Here is a 17,681-nt window from a genome sequence, read left to right on the forward strand (position 1 = left end):
TACAATTATAGGACAAAGTTTTACATATATGCCATTATAATGAGTGTTTTATTTTTTAACTACGGAATTATAAAATAAAACGCAAATTATAATCGGCCTTCCATCAATTATAGTGATGAAAAAATGACTCGCCATCTCCTAATTGGATGTGCCTTTACAGAGAAATGCAGGGATTACATAATGAAAGAGTTTATTTTATTAGGAGTCTATTTTTTATTTGAATTATTTCATTTTAAAGTAGTAATTTAAAGCTTTCTATATATTTTGATCATGTCTGAGTTTAGGTTCATCATTGTGAAGCGCTCCTGTTCAAGACCGAGACGGCAGAAAGTGTTTGTTTTCTTTATTTTATAAAAGCACAACGTTTTGTTGATATTGTGAGTGCACACAAATAAAACTAGACCCTTTACAGTTTAGAATGATGTATTACTCTTACCGTTATGAGCAAAAATGACTGCGTATTTAAGTTGTTTCCACTGTTAGAAAAAAATGCAAGTGATCGTGCTGACGCCTCCGTGTCCTGTAGAGCACGCTTCAGATTCCACTCCTCCACACAAACTATTGGATCTGTGTCTATAACAGCGCTCATTTATCTAGGTTAAACATTTAAACTAGCATTGTGATTTGCTTGAACTGTTTTATACATAGATTTTATTTTAGGCAAGTCCTGATGATTTGAGAAGGCTAAATTGATCAAACATAGGCTATGCTATGATCAATTCACTGTCTGCCGCTGGCCTTTACTTAAAAAAACAAAAAAAACTTACATTTAACGAACAAAAATACTCCAAATGTTTTTCTAAATTTACTTTATAAAAAAAACGAAACGAAATATAATCACTTTTTCATTACATACAAAACTGAACTATTTTAATAGCTGAAACAGTAGTAGTATAAGCTTTTTTGGGGGAAAGTGGAAAAAAGACGGGCTAGGGCCTATATTTGAGACCCGTGCAGGGCTTTAATCCACTTCATCCAACGCTGTTTTGTTCTCATCTGTGAGCATGCTCTTGAAATATGTATTTTAGGTGTGTAAATGTATAATTGCCTTTTCATAATTTCTTCAGTTTTAGTTAAACTTGTAGTTAAAACAACTAAAAATACATGTATTTTAAAGTTTTGAATTAGACAGCCTTTGCACACAGGCTTACGCTGAAAACAACAAAATGGAATCTTGATTAGGAAAATGGAAGGTTGATTAGGAAAATGTGTGCAAATGTATAGGGCCCCATTCCTATATTTTGCCTGGGGCCCCCAATTCACTAAATCCGCCCCTGTTGTGGTTAGTACAGTATCATAAAAATAAAGATATTATTTACTTTACAATAAATTCTAGTTAAACAACCTTAATTGATTTAATCCTCTCTTGGACAAGGAACCCATATTCATTCCACCATATTATTTTTTTTCATGTCAAGGCTTTGAATTACTTTATCTGTGATGTTTCTGTAATGTTTGGCAAGGTTATATTTTGAGAAACCTTTAAAAAAGAGGTCCTTCTTGGGTCAATGTTACCAGCGATCTGAGACAAGTAGCATAAAGGTTTATAATTTTTGACTTGACCACATGGAGCTGAAATCTAATAAAAAGTGATGATAGTCATTTTGATCAAATAGTACATTAATCCCCTGACACTTATGAGGTTCTCACATATCTTTCCATTTGTATAGTCTCTCTCTTAGTGTCTGGCTCTCTTCATTTCCCTCTCTCAGGTAATGACCAGGCATAGAACCAACCCTGGAGATGCCGAAGAGAAGAGATATTCTTGCCATCGTGTTGATTGTGTTACCATGGACCCTCCTCATCACTGTGTGGCACCAAAGTGCAATTGCCCCCCTGCTGGCCATCCGAAAGGGTACCAGTCTCTCTTATACTTATAACAGGTTGTCAATGCCAATTTTGTTATCAATCAAAATTCAGCAAGTCTATTCATTTGTGCTCATTTGAATAAGGTCACGTTAGAAATTTTTTTTACATAATGTTATTCTTACTGCAAAATTATCTTTAAAAGAGCATTATAAAAGTGGTGCTAAACAAGATTTATTTTCTTGCCACTTGAATACAAATTTGTTTTCTTTCTAAGCATCCACAAAACCGTGAGTTGACTAAGTATACTTTGTCTTTCAGCACATTGTGCTTTCATTTCATGTGATATAAAAATAACTATTCATGTAGATTGACACAAATCCCACTTTCTAACGCATTAGCTGAGTTTCAGCTCATGTGCCTCGCTTTAAGAGTCCACTGACTCCAATGAGATTACCCAACAGCTTCTCATTTATTCAACTGCAGAAGATTTCTCCAATAAAACCACCCTCTGAGGAGCATTTCTGGTGGCTTTAAGTCAGAATGACCAGTTTGCATGTCTATAGCTATATTAGCACTTACATTAAAACACTGATGTAAGTGGCTGAATCACATACACAAGCTGTACACATAACCTGTTATTTATGGGGCATTTGGGCCAATCTAATGGCTTCACAACAATCTATCAGTCACTGACCACCTCTAGCTCAACCTACAGGGAAATACAACACCTAGCATTTGAAGATCTACACTGTAAAAAATGACCGTGAATTTAACGGTAAAAGACTGTAAAAATGCTACAGTAAAAACCTGTTAAATGGTTAACGGTAAATTCCCCTACTATATACGGTGAAAAACTGTATTGGACATTACATGTATTGGACATTAATTTTACGGTAGTATACCGTTTTTGGAAGTGAAATAGGCCGTATAATTTACAGTGAATAACCGTAAATTGACATTCCCAGAATTCCCTGCGTTACATTTCAAATTTGATGTTTTTTTGTTGAAATAACTATGTTTCTTCTTAGTTTTTTCTTATCAGTTTTGTATATTAGGAAATTTCGGTAACCACAGCTTCCGGTTTTTTACCGTAAATTTTTTTTTTACAATGTATACATCCATATATATGCATGTCAATACCATCAGCTTATGGAGATTTACAGATGTGTATTCATAGAAATGATCATGAAGCAATTAACGTGAGTTTGTATGATGCCTAGGAGGCAGTGAACATCTGGACTGCTAATGGAGTGTGCTAATCTAATGGTGCTAAAATGTCTGAAGTGAGAGCAGGGCACTAATTGAACAGTGATAAAGATCTGATATGTGAGATGCCATCATGATTTCTGACCTTAATGAGCTATCAGCAGGAATGTGCTGGAACTGCCCACACCATCATTTTGTGAAAATATTCTGGGGAAAAAAATATATTTGTCAATACTAATTATTTCAGCAATATCATTCCAGCTTGCTCATTTAAGAAATTTAACAGAATAGTTCAGCCAAAAATTTAAATACATTCTTTCTTCCATGGAACAAAAAAAAAGACATTTAAAAGAATGTACTGATCACTGTGTCCTGAAAAGGTCTGAACTGAACTAAAGTCATATGAACTTTTGAAGCACACAGAGGCACTATATTTGCAAACAGTTCTATATCTAAAGTATTCCAGTCTTCTAAAGCCATCTGATACTGCTGCTTATCCAAGAGCTCTGTGGGTCACTATACAGATGCCAAAAGCACACTACAGAATATTTATTGCAATGTAGCCTGAAAGCGCATTTCTTTCACTGAGAAACGTTTGCAGTCAATAGACTGACATGAAAGGTATGGGAATTTAGCTCCAACCCCAATTAAACACATCTCAACCAGCAATTTAAAGTCTTCAAAAGGATTACTAGAAACTAGCAGGAGTGTTGGTGCAGATTGGAGCTAAACTCTGCAGGACATTGGCCCTCCAGGAGCAGGATTGGACACACCGGCCTAATCAACTCCTACATCTAGCCACTTCTCAATATTACACATACCTGCACATTTTGTGTGTGGGGATGTCTTTATATAGATGTACTGTATCTCTGAAGAGAACAGTCTGTCTTCAGAAAAGTTTTAATTGCACTTTCTTTTTCATCTATAATGCCCAAAAACGCAGCACTGCTTCATCTGGGGTAACTGCTGAATTTCTGTTTATCCATAACAGAATATGCATAATTTTATACAAAAAAATAAAAATACTGTTTAGTACGATGCCATAGACCAGGGCTCTTTAATCTATGTTCAGAATCCATGTGCAGAATTTAGCTTCAACATTCTCCAATACACCTGCCTGGGTGTTTCAAGCAGTTGCAAAAACCTTGATTTGCTGGTGCTTAATTAGGGTTGGAGTTAAATTCTGCAAGATTTCGGACTTCATTGGTGATCTCTGCTATAGACACTGGAATTCAAAACCACTTTGCTATCTAAACGTACAGTAGTTCTATTCTAAAATCTGAATTTTCCAAAACAATATCTACTGCTGATTACAATATTATTTAAAGGGGTCCTATTATGCTCTTTTACAAAGTCTTGATTTTGTTTTGGGGGTGTACTAGAACAGACTCTCATACTAGGTTGTTCGAAAAACACATTATTTTTCACATATTTTACATTATTACAGCACCTCTCTTCCCCAGTCTGGCATGAACGGCTCGAATAGTTCCTGTATCAAATGAAGGCCCGCCTTCTCAAACACAAAATGTGCTGTGATTGGTTAGCTGGGCCAGTGTGTGTTGTGATTGGCACCACTCGGCGCTTGGTCGGGAAATGTCACGCCCCTTACCATAGCCGCCTGCAAGCTTCAGTGTAAATACTGCGTCAAAATCAAATCAATTTGAGCACGATTTAAACCCGGATGATTGTAACCACTCTAAGTTTATCTGCCTTGGGAAAGCTAGCATTCTAGTGCAGCTCAACCAGGTCTCACCCCATTCGTCGATATTTGTGATATCACAAATCCCGGAAAATATGTGTTGTAGTCCAAACGAGTCATTCGTTGTAGTTTTTGAAAAATGATTTCTGTTAAATAAAATATCTCCTTTTGAAGTGGACTTTGAGCTTTGTAATTTAGCAGATCTTTTTTATGCTCAAACAGCAACATTACAGAATAACTCAAGTTGAAAAAGTGAAAAAGCATAATAGGACCCCTTTAAATTAATTTAAAGAGATTATTAATTAAGATTAAGATTAATGAGTATAATTATAGTTGATCTCCCCCTTTCTTACACTCATTGCCATGTTACCTTTTCCATTGGCCCAGAGTTTGCAGGTACTGTATGAATATAAATCTTGTAACAAGCAGATTTAAGTACAGTCTTCAATTCAAGTTTATTTAGCGCTTTTCACGATACAAATTGTTGCAAAGCAACTTTACAGCAAGTTAAGTTTCTACAATATTTAATAGTAGCTTATTAGTGGTGACTGTCAATTAATGTACATCAGTGTTAATGTACGTCAGTCTTAATAAATATATATATTTTTTAAAACCAATATATGTCACTGTTATATATAGCCTTGTGGAAACACACTGACAAAAAGGGCAGTCCAAAAGAGTCCTGGCTCAGGGTCTTTTGTCGATCACGGCCCCATTGCCATGTTACCTTTTCCATTGGCCCAGAGTTTGCAGGTACTGTATGAATATAAATCTTGTAACAAGCAGATTTAAGTACAGTCTTCAATTCAAGTTTATTTAGCGCTTTTCACGATACAAATTATTGCAAAGCAACTTTACAGCAAGTTAAGTTTCTACAATATTTAATAGTAGCTTATTAGTGGTGACTGTCAATTAATGTACATCAGTGTTAATGTACGTCAGTCTTAATAAATATATATATTTTTTAAAACCAATATATGTCACTGTTATATATAGCCTTGTGGAAACACACTGACAAAAAGGGCAGTCCAAAAGAGTCCTGGCTCAGGGTCTTTTGTCGATCACGGCCCCCTTCTCTCCTCCTATTTGTTCTGTCCAATAATAACATTTTTATTTAAAAAGCATTACTGTAATTATATCAGACCACTCAGGCTGTATTTGTCTTTCAAGGCCAAACAATTGCCTTATGTGAGAAATACCCAAATCTGATCAGCATGCCCATCCACCATAATCCTCAAATCCCAGGAACATTCGTGAATGACCTTCTGAAGAAACATTACCACAGCTTAGATGCCAAATACTATTCCCATGAATACAGTGAGTCATATTGACATTACTGGTGCTATTATTAGCACTATTAACTTATATGCTGCATTTTTATACTTTTATGCTGCATTTATAGATAATCCATCCACCTCACAGGTGTGGCATATCAAGATGCTGATTAGACAGCATGATTATTGCACAGGTGTGCCTTAGGCTGGCCACAATAAAAGGCCACTCTAAAATGTGCAGTTTTACTGTTTTGGTGAGTCATATTGACATTACTGGTGCTATTATTAGCACTATTAACTTATATGCTGCATTTTTATACTTTTTCTGTATAATTATGCCAGAATATTCTCCAAAATGTCTCATTTTCTACTTCAAGGAAGAAAGAAAGTCATACAGGTTTGAAAACAGTTTGAAAAGACATAAGAATTTAAATTTTTGTCTGAACTATCCCATTAAGAATTCAACAGTAGATCATGCAGAACCTGTGCTTTATGGGTTTGAATCAGTGCCTTCTACCCCTGTGGATTAACCGTATTATGATCTCACGGGTCCTGCTCTCACCCTCTCCAGTCTGTCACCATCTAGTAAAAGAGATCTTAATCATACCAGAGCGTCTAACCGTCCACCGGCAACGGCTAGCAGGTACTCCTCTAAGGTTTGTGGCATGCATCAGACATAAAGAGAGCAGCCCTGGGGTGTGCTAATGTCTTAATTCTCTTTCTCTGTCTGGCAGATGATGGGACAGAGACTAGGCATGAGACGGGCCCAGCCACAGACTCAAAGGAATACTGCTCACAGGACAAGGACATAGTGGAGGTGGTCCGTACAGAATACGTCTACACAAGACCTCCTCCCTGGTCTGACGTGTTGCCCACCATCCACGTCATCACTCCGACATACAGCCGCCCTGTGCAGAAGGCCGAGCTAACGCGATTGGCTAACACCTTCCTCCATGTTCCCAACCTGCATTGGATTCTGGTGGAGGACTCTCAGAGGAGAACTCCTCTAGTCACGAGGCTTCTGAGGGAAATGGGGCTGAACTACACACACCTCAATGTGGAGACCCCACGGAACTACAAGCTGCGAGGGGACACGAGAGATCCCAGGATTCCACGTGGCACCATGCAGAGGAACCTCGCTCTGAGATGGCTACGGGAGACCTTCAACTCCAACAGCAGCCAGACAGGAATCGTCTACTTTGCAGATGACGATAATACATACAGCTTGGAGCTGTTTGAGGAGGTGAGTTAAGACAGGGGTAATAATAATCTCCATCTGAAAGGATACATAAATTGTGTACTGTAACATCAATTATTTGGTGTTGGTAAGTGACTGCACTTGTAAGGAGTTAAACTACATATATAAAATAAGAAGCTTTGTTTGAGTGCTTCAACTGCATGATCATTTGACTTTGTGTATTATATTCCCATCACTCTCCTTCTGTGAAATATCCATTTAATTCCATAATCATTATATGGATAGTTCACCCAAGAATGACAATTTTGTCACCATTTACTCACCCTTGTGTTTTCCTGTGGACAACCAAATTATGAAAAATGTTTCAGCTGCAAATGAAAAATGTCAATGGGACTCCAAACTTTCAAAAAAGTTCTCTAAAAAAGGCATTAAAAATAGCATGAAAATAATCCATATGACTCGACTGGTATTCCAAGTCTTCTGACGCAAAATGCACAATTTTTATGATTAACAGATTAATATTTAATTAAATCAAAACACTGGTCAATGCACAGTCTTTCATCATAAGGACAAAAACAGCTGAAACTTTCTTCAAAATATTTTCAAAATATTTAATGTTTCACAGAAGAAAGAAAATCATACAGGATTAGAACAAGAGGTTTGGAAAGGTTTAGGAAGTCATACGTATTACCTGCAGGTTTGGAACAAAACAAAAGTCATATCATCTTGTAAACGATGACAGAATTTTCACATTTTGGGTAACTATTACTTGGATCTTATTATGCTACAGGTACGTAAATACCTGTCAGGACTTTCTTCACATGAAACACCTTTCAAATCCTCTGAATTTTGAGACGCTACTCTGAAAAGAAAAATCATTGATGGTGGGTGGTGAAAAATGATCAGGCACATACTTCTGAAACACTGGCAACAAAAGACACAAGACTATAATTAGGGTGGAACAAAAGCTGCCATTTCTGTTGATATATGTGGGTTGTACATTTTAAAAGATTAATATTCATACTTAACATACTTTCAATAGCATGGTACTTTCCATGGACACTGTAAAATGCAGATTTTACAACTCAGTTGCCTTTTAAATCAGGCCTGGCCTTTGATAATATGCGTATAGTATCATGGTAATGTGTAACATTTGTTTACATTAATCAGTGTCGATCTGTAGAGTCATATATTTCATTACATTTTAATTTTCTTATAAATTTTCATGTGGAAGAGACTAGCTTCCTAACTCAAGCTTTCATTGAAGTTAACTTAATATCGTATCTTTGTTTGATGAATATTTTAATTTTTAAACAAATTAGTTTGTAATCAAGCTATAACTGGCAGACCCCCTGCAGTACCACCGCAGATCCCCTATGGTCTGTGGACTTTGTTGAAAATACTTGTTCTAAATATTAAATCTTAGAAAATGTATCAGAGTTTATAATTCATATATAATGTATTTAAATAGCAATCTTCCCAAGATAAACAAGTTTCAACCCCACTCTGGGCTTTCATGTTCCTATCTAACTTAGAAGAGCCGTAGCTGTGTGTGGCCTAAAATCAGTGACCCACAATGATATCTCACGAAGAGACGGTAATCCTTTTTACTTCTTGAAATGAAGATATAGTAACAGTTCATGAATTATGCATTTGGCCTTGTTTAAAACAACCATTCCTGCCAGGGTGAATTAATTATTAAGCTCTTATTAAAAACGCTTAGGCAGGCACTCTGAATGACAGGGTTTATTTACAGATGATGTGTATTTTTACCCCATTCTCCTGGCTTACTTTTCCACTATTGACTTGCTGTAAGTGCTCTGAGCTCAAGGGACACAGGCCACTTTCCTCTCTCCTCTGTGACTACTTTGACTTGACAGAATCATTTCAACATGTCCTATTCTGAATAATGAGTCATCTGTATGTACGTCTAGGTCAGGCAGTGTTGGGGAAGCTACTCTGAAACTGTAGCTTGACCAGTTACAAGCTACTCGTAAATTAATGTAGTTAAGCTACAGTCAAACTACCCTTCTGAAAAAGTAGCTAGCTACACTATAAGTTACTTTCAAAAGTAGCTAGCTACATTGAAACTACTTTAATTTTTTTTATTAATCTTTTTTTTTTTTAACAGGGCTCTACGCTTACTTTTCTTTTTAGGAGCACTACCAGCACAGTCAAAAATTTAGGAGCACCTTCTAATCAATAATCCAAAGTAGCTAGCTACATTGAAACTACTTTAATTTTTTTTATTAATCTTTTTTTTTTTTAACAGGGCTCTACGCTTACTTTTCTTTTTAGGAGCACTACCAGCACAGTCAAAAATTTAGGAGCACCTTCTAATCAATAATCCAAAATTTGATAAAAAAAAATTTGCCTTCCCATTACGAGGTGATATTTGACTCCTTAAAGTGATTTACAGTGGAAATTTGTTTTTACCTTTGTAATGGCATTTTTTTTTACTTTATTAAAAGTAGGCTGTCATCTTTTGTCAAAAAAAAGCAAAAACAAAAAAAATTATATATATATACAGGGCTCGACAGTGCGACCATTTCAGTCGCATTTGCGACTGAAAACTACTGCGTGCGACTATGAAATTTATTTTAGGAGCACCAGTGCGACTGACCCGATCATCATCATACTTGTGATTGCGCTCAGGGAAGCTTCAAAGCTTTCTACGTGTTTTTGCAGCGTCGAGTAATGTATCAGACATATCTCACCAATCCTTCATAAGCAAAGTGTAGACAGGGTGTAAATAAGAGATTACGAGGTGATATTTGACTCCTTAAAGTGATTTACAGTGGAAATTTGTTTTTACCTTTGTAATGGCATTTTTTTTTTACTTTATTAAAAGTAGGCTGTCATCTTTTGTCAAAAAAAAGCAAAAACAAAAACAAAAAAAAATTATATATATATATACACTGACAAATATTATAAAATCAACACTTTAGTTTTTTCCCCCATTTTTCATGAGCTGAACTCAGAGATCTAAGACTTTTTCTATAAAAGTGGCTTGTAGGTGTATTTTCAGACATTTAAAGAGGCTCAGAGGTGACATGAGTGCAATTAAATCCATAAATTCATGTTGAGATTAATGTTTTAAATATAAAATGTTGAGTATAGAAATATTAAATGATTTAAATAACTGAAACAATACTTTAAAATGAAACTAAAACTGCCAGCAGGTGGTGGCAAGTCACTGATTTGATCACTGAATCATTAATTCAATTGATCCGTTTGAACGGCTGATTAATTCAGGAACGAAGAAAGTGACTGTCTTTATGAATGGGTAATCATGAATCACTGAATCACTAGATTTGTTTAAAAACACACGTTCATTCATAAACGAAACACCGCTGTTACTTTGTATCAAACTATTTTCGACGATGAAATAGAGCAAAATCAGACAATAGTGTTATAGTCAGACAATGTAAGTCACTTAATATTAACTTCTTGTTTATTGAACTTTTGTATTAAATCAGTAGGCTACCACATTTACAAACTCCCTTAAAAATCATTAAAAGCTGTCACTCATCTTAGTTCATCGCGATCTTGCATTATAATCAACGAAGCTCTCTAGACTGCACAATTAATATCTTATTTACACCCTGTCTAAACTTTGCTTATGAAAGGATTCATGAGATACAGTATGTCTGTGATACATTACTCAATGCTGCAAAAACAAGTAGAAACCTTTGAAGCTCCCCTGATCGCAATCACAAATATGATGATGATCTGGTCAGTCGCACTGATGCTCCTAAATATTTTTTAATAGTCGCACGCAGTAGTTCACTTTCGATACTTCACTCGGGAACTATGGGAAAAAGTATTTTTTCTCCTGAACTGAAGCCTTTTCATTCACGCAGTGAAACTGCACAGCCATTGGTTCGTGCAGTGCTTAAAAAACGAACCAACGAACCAGCGGAGCTGCACGAGCCTATGGCGACGAAGCCCGCCAAAGCCCGCCAGAATGGGCGGGGCATCTGGCTATATACTGTAAGCAGGCACTCACCACAGGATTCTCAGATTTCTTCTCCTTCAGCGACGACTCCACGCTCATCGCTGATCCTGAAAGCCTGCTCGCCAATGACACGCCTTCGCAGCTGGAATCGGGACCTCTCAACACAGCTGACCTGCTTCTCCGCTGCTACAGCGATGCAGCAGTTCTGGTCCGTTTCCCCTCCCGCTATCCGGCGATTCTAAACGAGCTTATTTCTAGCAGGTAAGCCCTAAAAGAGCAAATTCTAGCGACGTTGTTGCAAATGTCGCTCGGCGAGTGTGGCTCGTGCAGGGAAACTTGCACTATGCAGAAGAGCAATGAGGATGTCATCTGTCTGGGCAGACCCCATGCAGAGACTGCTCTCTCACTGAGACGAATGCTCACTCTTCTCCACTAGTGGTCCGCCTCCACTGGAGACAGCCCTGCTCTCCCATTTCTCCTCTCTCAGCGAGCCTCGGAGAGAGAAACAGCGGAGTCAGGGAGGTAAGCAACCGGGTCTGAGCGATCGCATGCAGGCACTGTACCTGCGTGCTCGCTCTCCCCGTTGCACTCGGATCCGCCGCAGAAGGGCAGTGAGCTACGTGCTTACTGAGACAGAATGTTCAATCGAGCATGAGTCTCGCTCTTCTCCACTCGCAGACCGCCTTCACGGAAAGCAGCCCAGCTCTCCCGTTTCTCCTCTCTCAGCGAGCCTCGGAGAGGGAAACAGCGGAGTCAGGGAATAAGCAGTCGGTCTGACTGATCTCATGCCGGCGCTGTGCCTGCGTGCTCTCTCTCTCCGTTACACTCGGATCTGCCGCATAAGGGCAGTGAGCTACGCGCTTACTGAGACAGAATTCTCACTCGAGCATGAGTCTCGCTTTTCTCCACTCGCGTACTGCCTTTCACTGAACAGCCCCGCTCTCACGTTTCTCCTCTCTCAGCAAGCCTTGGAGAGAGGAAAGACGAAGCCTGGGAACTAAGCAACCGGGTCTGAGCGATCTCACGCCGACACAGAGCCTGCATACTCACTCTCCCCGCTTTATTTCTAGCAGGTAAGCCCTAAAAGAGCAAATTCTAGCGATGTTGTTGCAAATGTCGCTCGGCGAGTGTGGCTCGTGCAGGGAAACTTGCACTATGCAGAAGAGCAATGAGTATGTCATCTGTCTGGGCAGACCCCATTCGGCGAGTGTGGCTCGTGCAGGGAAACTTGCACTATGCAGAAGAGCAATGAGGATGTCATCTGTCTGGGCAGACCCCATGCAGAGACTGCTCTCTCACTGAGACGGAATGCTCACTCGAGCATGAGTCTCGCTCTTCTCCACTCGTGGACCGCCTTCACTGGAGGCAGCCCCGCTCTCCCGTTTCTCCTCTCTCAGCGAGCCTTGGAGAGAGAAACAGCGGAGTCAGGGAAGCTAAGCAACCAGGCCTGAGCGATCGCATGCCGGCATTGTACCCGCATGCTCGCTCTCCCCGTTGCACTCGGATCCGCCGCAGAAGGGCAGTGAGCTACGTGCTTACTGAGACAGAATGTTCACTCGTGCATGAGTCTCGCTCTTCTCCTGAGACGAATGCTCACTCTTCTCCACTAGTGGTCCGCCTCCACTGGAGACAGCCCTGCTCTCCCATTTCTCCTCTCTCAGCGAGCCTCGGAGAGAGAAACAGCGGAGTCAGGGAGGTAAGCAACCGGGTCTGAGCGATCGCATGCAGGCACTGTACCTGCGTGCTCGCTCTCCCCGTTGCACTCGGATCCGCCGCAGAAGGGCAGAATGCTGATGCTGACAGCTTCAAATTTGTGTGTGTGTCACTATGGCTGCGATCACAGACAAGGGCCGCTTTTACCACAAAAGCAGTCTGCCCCCATTCATTCGCGGAAGGCGGCCCCGCCTCCCGGTGCTCATGTTTCTCTCCTCTCAGCTACCTCGGAGGAAGCAACGACGAACTTGCGGTTTGAACGATCAGACTTGAGCAATCCTCTACACACACATCATGCGTGCTTAATCTGTCAGTGTGTGTTACACATGAGGATCGGTGCACCTCGTTATACGAGCAGCTTAATCCTCCCAAGCAGATCAAAGTGAAACATAGGCAGCTTCGCATTTGTGTGTGCGTCACTAAGCCCCGCCTCCCCCGCTCTGGTGATTCTCTCCTCCCAGTTACTCAGAGGCAGAAATGGCAAACTCACGAGTATGATCGATCAGGCTTGAGTGATTAAAGCCGGCAAGGCCCCCGCTTGCATCACTCTCCACTCAGCTCTTTGACAGGGCAAACTTCCTCTTCCATTACTCCATACCCCCCGTGCGGCCAGTCACCCGAGTTAATTGAACCCCTCGTCATGTGGGCCGAGGCCTGGCAGGCCATCCCCAGTGTGTTGAGATGGGTTATGGGGATAATAAAGCAAGGATATTCCCTCCAATTCGCTCGAAGACCCCCGCTATTCAGCGGTGTGGTCCCCACCTCAGTGCAGAGCAAGGACGCTCACGTACTGCACTCAGAGGTGATGAATTTGCTGGCAAAAAAAGCCATGAAAAAGGTTCCTCCAGCCCAGAGCGAGTCAGGCTTTTACAGCCGTTACTTCCTCGTCCCCAAAAGAGATGGTGGCCTCCGACCCATCCTCGATCTCAGACATGCTCACTCTTCTCCACTAGTGGTCCGCCTCCACTGGAGACAGCCCTGCTCTCCCATTTCTCCTCTCTCAGCGAGCCTCGGAGAGAGAAACAGCGGAGTCAGGGAGGTAAGCAACCGGGTCTGAGCGATCGCATGCAGGCACTGTACCTGCGTGCTCGCTCTCCCCGTTGCACTCGGATCCGCCGCAGAAGGGCAGTGAGCTACGTGCTTACTGAGACAGAATGTTCAATCGAGCATGAGTCTCGCTCTTCTCCACTCGCAGACCGCCTTCACGGAAAGCAGCCCAGCTCTCCCGTTTCTCCTCTCTCAGCGAGCCTCGGAGAGGGAAACAGCGGAGTCAGGGAATAAGCAGTCGGTCTGACTGATCTCATGCCGGCGCTGTGCCTGCGTGCTCTCTCTCTCCGTTACACTCGGATCTGCCGCATAAGGGCAGTGAGCTACGCGCTTACTGAGACAGAATTCTCACTCGAGCATGAGTCTCGCTTTTCTCCACTCGCGTACTGCCTTTCACTGAACAGCCCCGCTCTCACGTTTCTCCTCTCTCAGCAAGCCTTGGAGAGAGGAAAGACGAAGCCTGGGAACTAAGCAACCGGGTCTGAGCGATCTCACGCCGACACAGAGCCTGCATACTCACTCTCCCCGCTGTGCTTAGATCCGTGTCTCACACAAAAGGATCAGTGCCCCTCTTTACATCGAGCGGCTCTATCCTACAAAGTAGATCGGAGCAAATGCTGATGCTGACAGCTTCAAATTTGTGTGTGTGTCACTATGGCTGCGATCACAGACAAGGGCCGCTTTTACCACAAAAGCAGTCTGCCCCCGTTCGTTCGCGTAAGGCGGCCCCGCCTCCCCGCGCTCATGTTTCTCTCCTCCCAGCTACCTCGGAGGAAGCAACGACGAGCTCGCGGGTTGAACGATCAGACTTGAGCAATCCTCTACACACACATCATGCGTGCTTAATCTGTCAGTGTGTGTTACACATGAGGATCGGTGCACCTCGTTATACGAGCAGCTTAATCCTCCCAAGCAGATCAAAGTGAAACATAGGCAGCTTCGCATTTGTGTGTGCGTCACTAAGCCCCGCCTCCCCCGCTCTGGTGATTCTCTCCTCCCAGTTACTCAGAGGCAGAAATGGCAAACTCACGAGTATGATCGATCAGGCTTGAGTGATTAAAGCCGGCAAGGCCCCCGCTTGCATCACTCTCCACTCAGCTCTTTGACAGGGCAAACTTCCTCTTCCATTACTCCATACCCCCCGTGCGGCCAGTCACCCGAGTTAATTGAACCCCTCGTCATGTGGGCCGAGGCCTGGCAGGCCATCCCCAGTGTGTTGAGATGGGTTATGGGGATAATAAAGCAAGGATATTCCCTCCAATTCGCTCGAAGACCCCCGCTATTCAGCGGCGTGGTCCCCACCTCAGTGCAGAGCAAGGACGCTCACGTACTGCACTCAGAGGTGATGAATTTGCTGGCAAAAAAAGCCATGAAAAAGGTTCCTCCAGCCCAGAGCGAGTCAGGCTTTTACAGCCGTTACTTCCTCGTCCCCAAAAGAGATGGTGGCCTCCGACCCATCCTCGATCTCAGACACCTGAATCGCGCCCTCATGAAGAAGTCGTTCAGGATGATTACACTGAAACAGATCCTCGCGCAAATTCGCTCGGGAGATCTTTTCTCTGGACCTGAAGAATGCATACTTTTACATCCAGATAGCCCCTCGTCACAGGCCATTCTTGAGATTCGCCTTCGAGGGAGTAGCTTATCAATATACGGTCCATCCCTTCGGGCTGTCCCTGGCCCCCCGCACTTTTACGAAGTGCATGGATGTGGCTCTCTCCCCTCTAAGACAGATGGGAATCCGTATTATCAATTACCTCGACGACTGGCTCGTTCTGGCCCAGTCAGAGGCAGAATTGATATCTCACAGAACACTCCTCCTCTGCCACCTGGAGTGCCTGGACTCAGGGTCAATTTTGCTTCCCAGCCAGCGAATTTCGTTCCTTGGAACAATTTTTGACTCAGCCCAAATGAAAGCTGTAGTCACGCCGGAACGAGCTCTGGCCATACGGAGGCTGGTGACCTCCTTCAAGATCGGTACCGCTCGCCCTCTCAAAGCGTTTCAAAGGAGGCTGGGCCTCATGGCAGCAGCATCTCCAGTGCTACAGTTGGGTCTGCTGCGTATGTGCCCCCTTCAGCGCTGGTTGAAACCACGGGTTCCATCCCTTGCGTGGCGTCACGGACGCCTGCATATCAGGGTGAGTCAGACCTGTGTATCGGCCCTGACCCCCTGGAAGAACTCCCGCTGGATGGAACAGGGCGTGACCATGGGGATGGTTCACAGAAGGACAGTTGTCATGACAGACGCCTCCAACTCAGGTTGGGGGGTGCTGTGCGAGGGCATACCGACCTTCGGCCACTGGTCGAAGGCGGAAAAAGGCTTCCACTTCAACTGCTTGAAAATACTAGCAGTATGTCGAGCCTGTCCGTTCTTCCTTCCAGTCCTAGAAGGGCACCATGTGTTAATCCGATCGGACAACATGTCTGTGGTGTTCTACATAAATCGCCAGGGAGGCCTCTCCTCGAAGTGCCTCTTCACGCTGGTAGAGCGCTTCTTAGAGTGGGCTCAACCCAACCTGCACTCGCTGAGGGCAGCGCATATACCGGGCAAATTGAACCAGGGAGCAGACATGTTATCAAGGAGCAATGTCCCCTCAGGGGAGTGGACGCTCCATCCGCAGACGGTTCAGAGGATCTGGGAGATCTTCAGCGAGGCCGAGGTAGACCTCTTCGCCTCAGAAGACAACTCTCACTGCCCAATCTATTTCTCAAAGACCAGGGACGTATTGTCCCACGATTGGCCCAACCTCCTTCTCTATGCTTTTCCCCCGATCGCTCTGATCCCACAGGTAATCAGGCGAGTGAGGGAACAAGAACACAGGGTTCTCCTGGTGGCCCCCCTTTGGATGAACCAGCTGTGGCTATCGGAGCTAACCCAGCTACTGATAGCGGCCCCTTGGCCTGTTCCACTGAGACAGGATCTCCTCTCTCAAGCGAATGGGGCATTATGGAATCCTTGGCCTGACCTATGGGCCCTGCACCTCTGGCCGCTCGATGGGAGCCTTTGTGCCTCCCAGAGCGAGTCTTAAACACAATTTCGGAGGCTAGAGCTCCGACTACGAGACGCCTCTACGCCTTAAAGTGGTCTTTTTTCCATTTGGTGTCTAAACCGCGGCAAAGACCCCCTCACTTCCGAATTGGCAGAGGTGTTGTTATTTCTACAAGAGCTGCTGGATAAGGGACGTTCCCTGTCCACGCTCAAAGTCTATGTGGCGGCTATAGCGGCCTCTCATGCCCCTATTGAGGGTCAATCGGTGGGCAGAAATAGCGTGGTCATCCACTTCCTGAGGGGTGCTAGGAGGCTGAATCTGCCTCGTCCCCCTACCATCCCTTCATGGGACCTGCCCACTGTGCTGAGGTCCCTGGAGGGCCCCACTTTCGAGCTGCTACAGTCTGCCAACATTAGGTCACTATCGCTGAAGACTGATCTGCTTCTAGCACTGGCATCAGTAAAGCGAATAGGGGACCTGCAGGCTATTTGGGGTTTAAAACAACATACTGTAATGCAATTGTGATTTCAAAGAGTAGAGTGAATTCAGGTTGATTGGGACACTTTTCAATGACAAAAAGTGTCCCAATCATTTGATTTTGTAAACTATCCGATACACATGACTCTAAAGTCATCCTGAAACCATGGCACGGTTACGTACCTAAGTGCTCTCCACTCCGTTCAGAGCACAGGTCATTACGCTCTCCGCGCTTCCTCCAACTGAAGAGGACAGAGAGCTATCTCTGCTCTGCCCCTTCAGAGCTTTGAGAATCTATATTGAGCGTTCC

At 43.0% G+C, this 17,681-nt stretch overlaps 1 protein-coding gene across 4 annotated transcripts in view; it reads left to right on the forward strand.

Annotated features, from left to right (window-relative positions):
• The window catches only part of b3gat1a (beta-1,3-glucuronyltransferase 1 (glucuronosyltransferase P) a), a 113,341-nt gene that overhangs the window by 73,789 nt on the left and 21,871 nt on the right, over positions 1–17,681 (forward strand). For 2 of the 4 annotated variants that reach the window (XM_016237017.1, XM_016237018.1), the window contains exons 4-6: positions 1,713–1,855; positions 6,560–6,631; positions 6,723–7,231. In XM_016237017.1, the coding sequence (XP_016092503.1) occupies positions 1,744–1,855; positions 6,560–6,631; positions 6,723–7,231 (693 nt within the window). In that variant the 5' untranslated portion in view covers positions 1,713–1,743. Of the gene's footprint in view, positions 1–1,712; positions 1,856–6,291; positions 6,386–6,495; positions 6,632–6,722; positions 7,232–17,681 lie in introns of those variants that run through there. The other 2 variants (XM_016237019.1, XM_016237020.1) reach the window with 2 other exon arrangements.

This window comes from Sinocyclocheilus grahami, unplaced genomic scaffold (genome assembly GCF_001515645.1).
Source record: "Sinocyclocheilus grahami isolate Dianchi unplaced genomic scaffold, SAMN03320097.WGS_v1.1 scaffold503.1, whole genome shotgun sequence".
Lineage (NCBI taxonomy): Eukaryota > Metazoa > Chordata > Actinopteri > Cypriniformes > Cyprinidae > Sinocyclocheilus > Sinocyclocheilus grahami.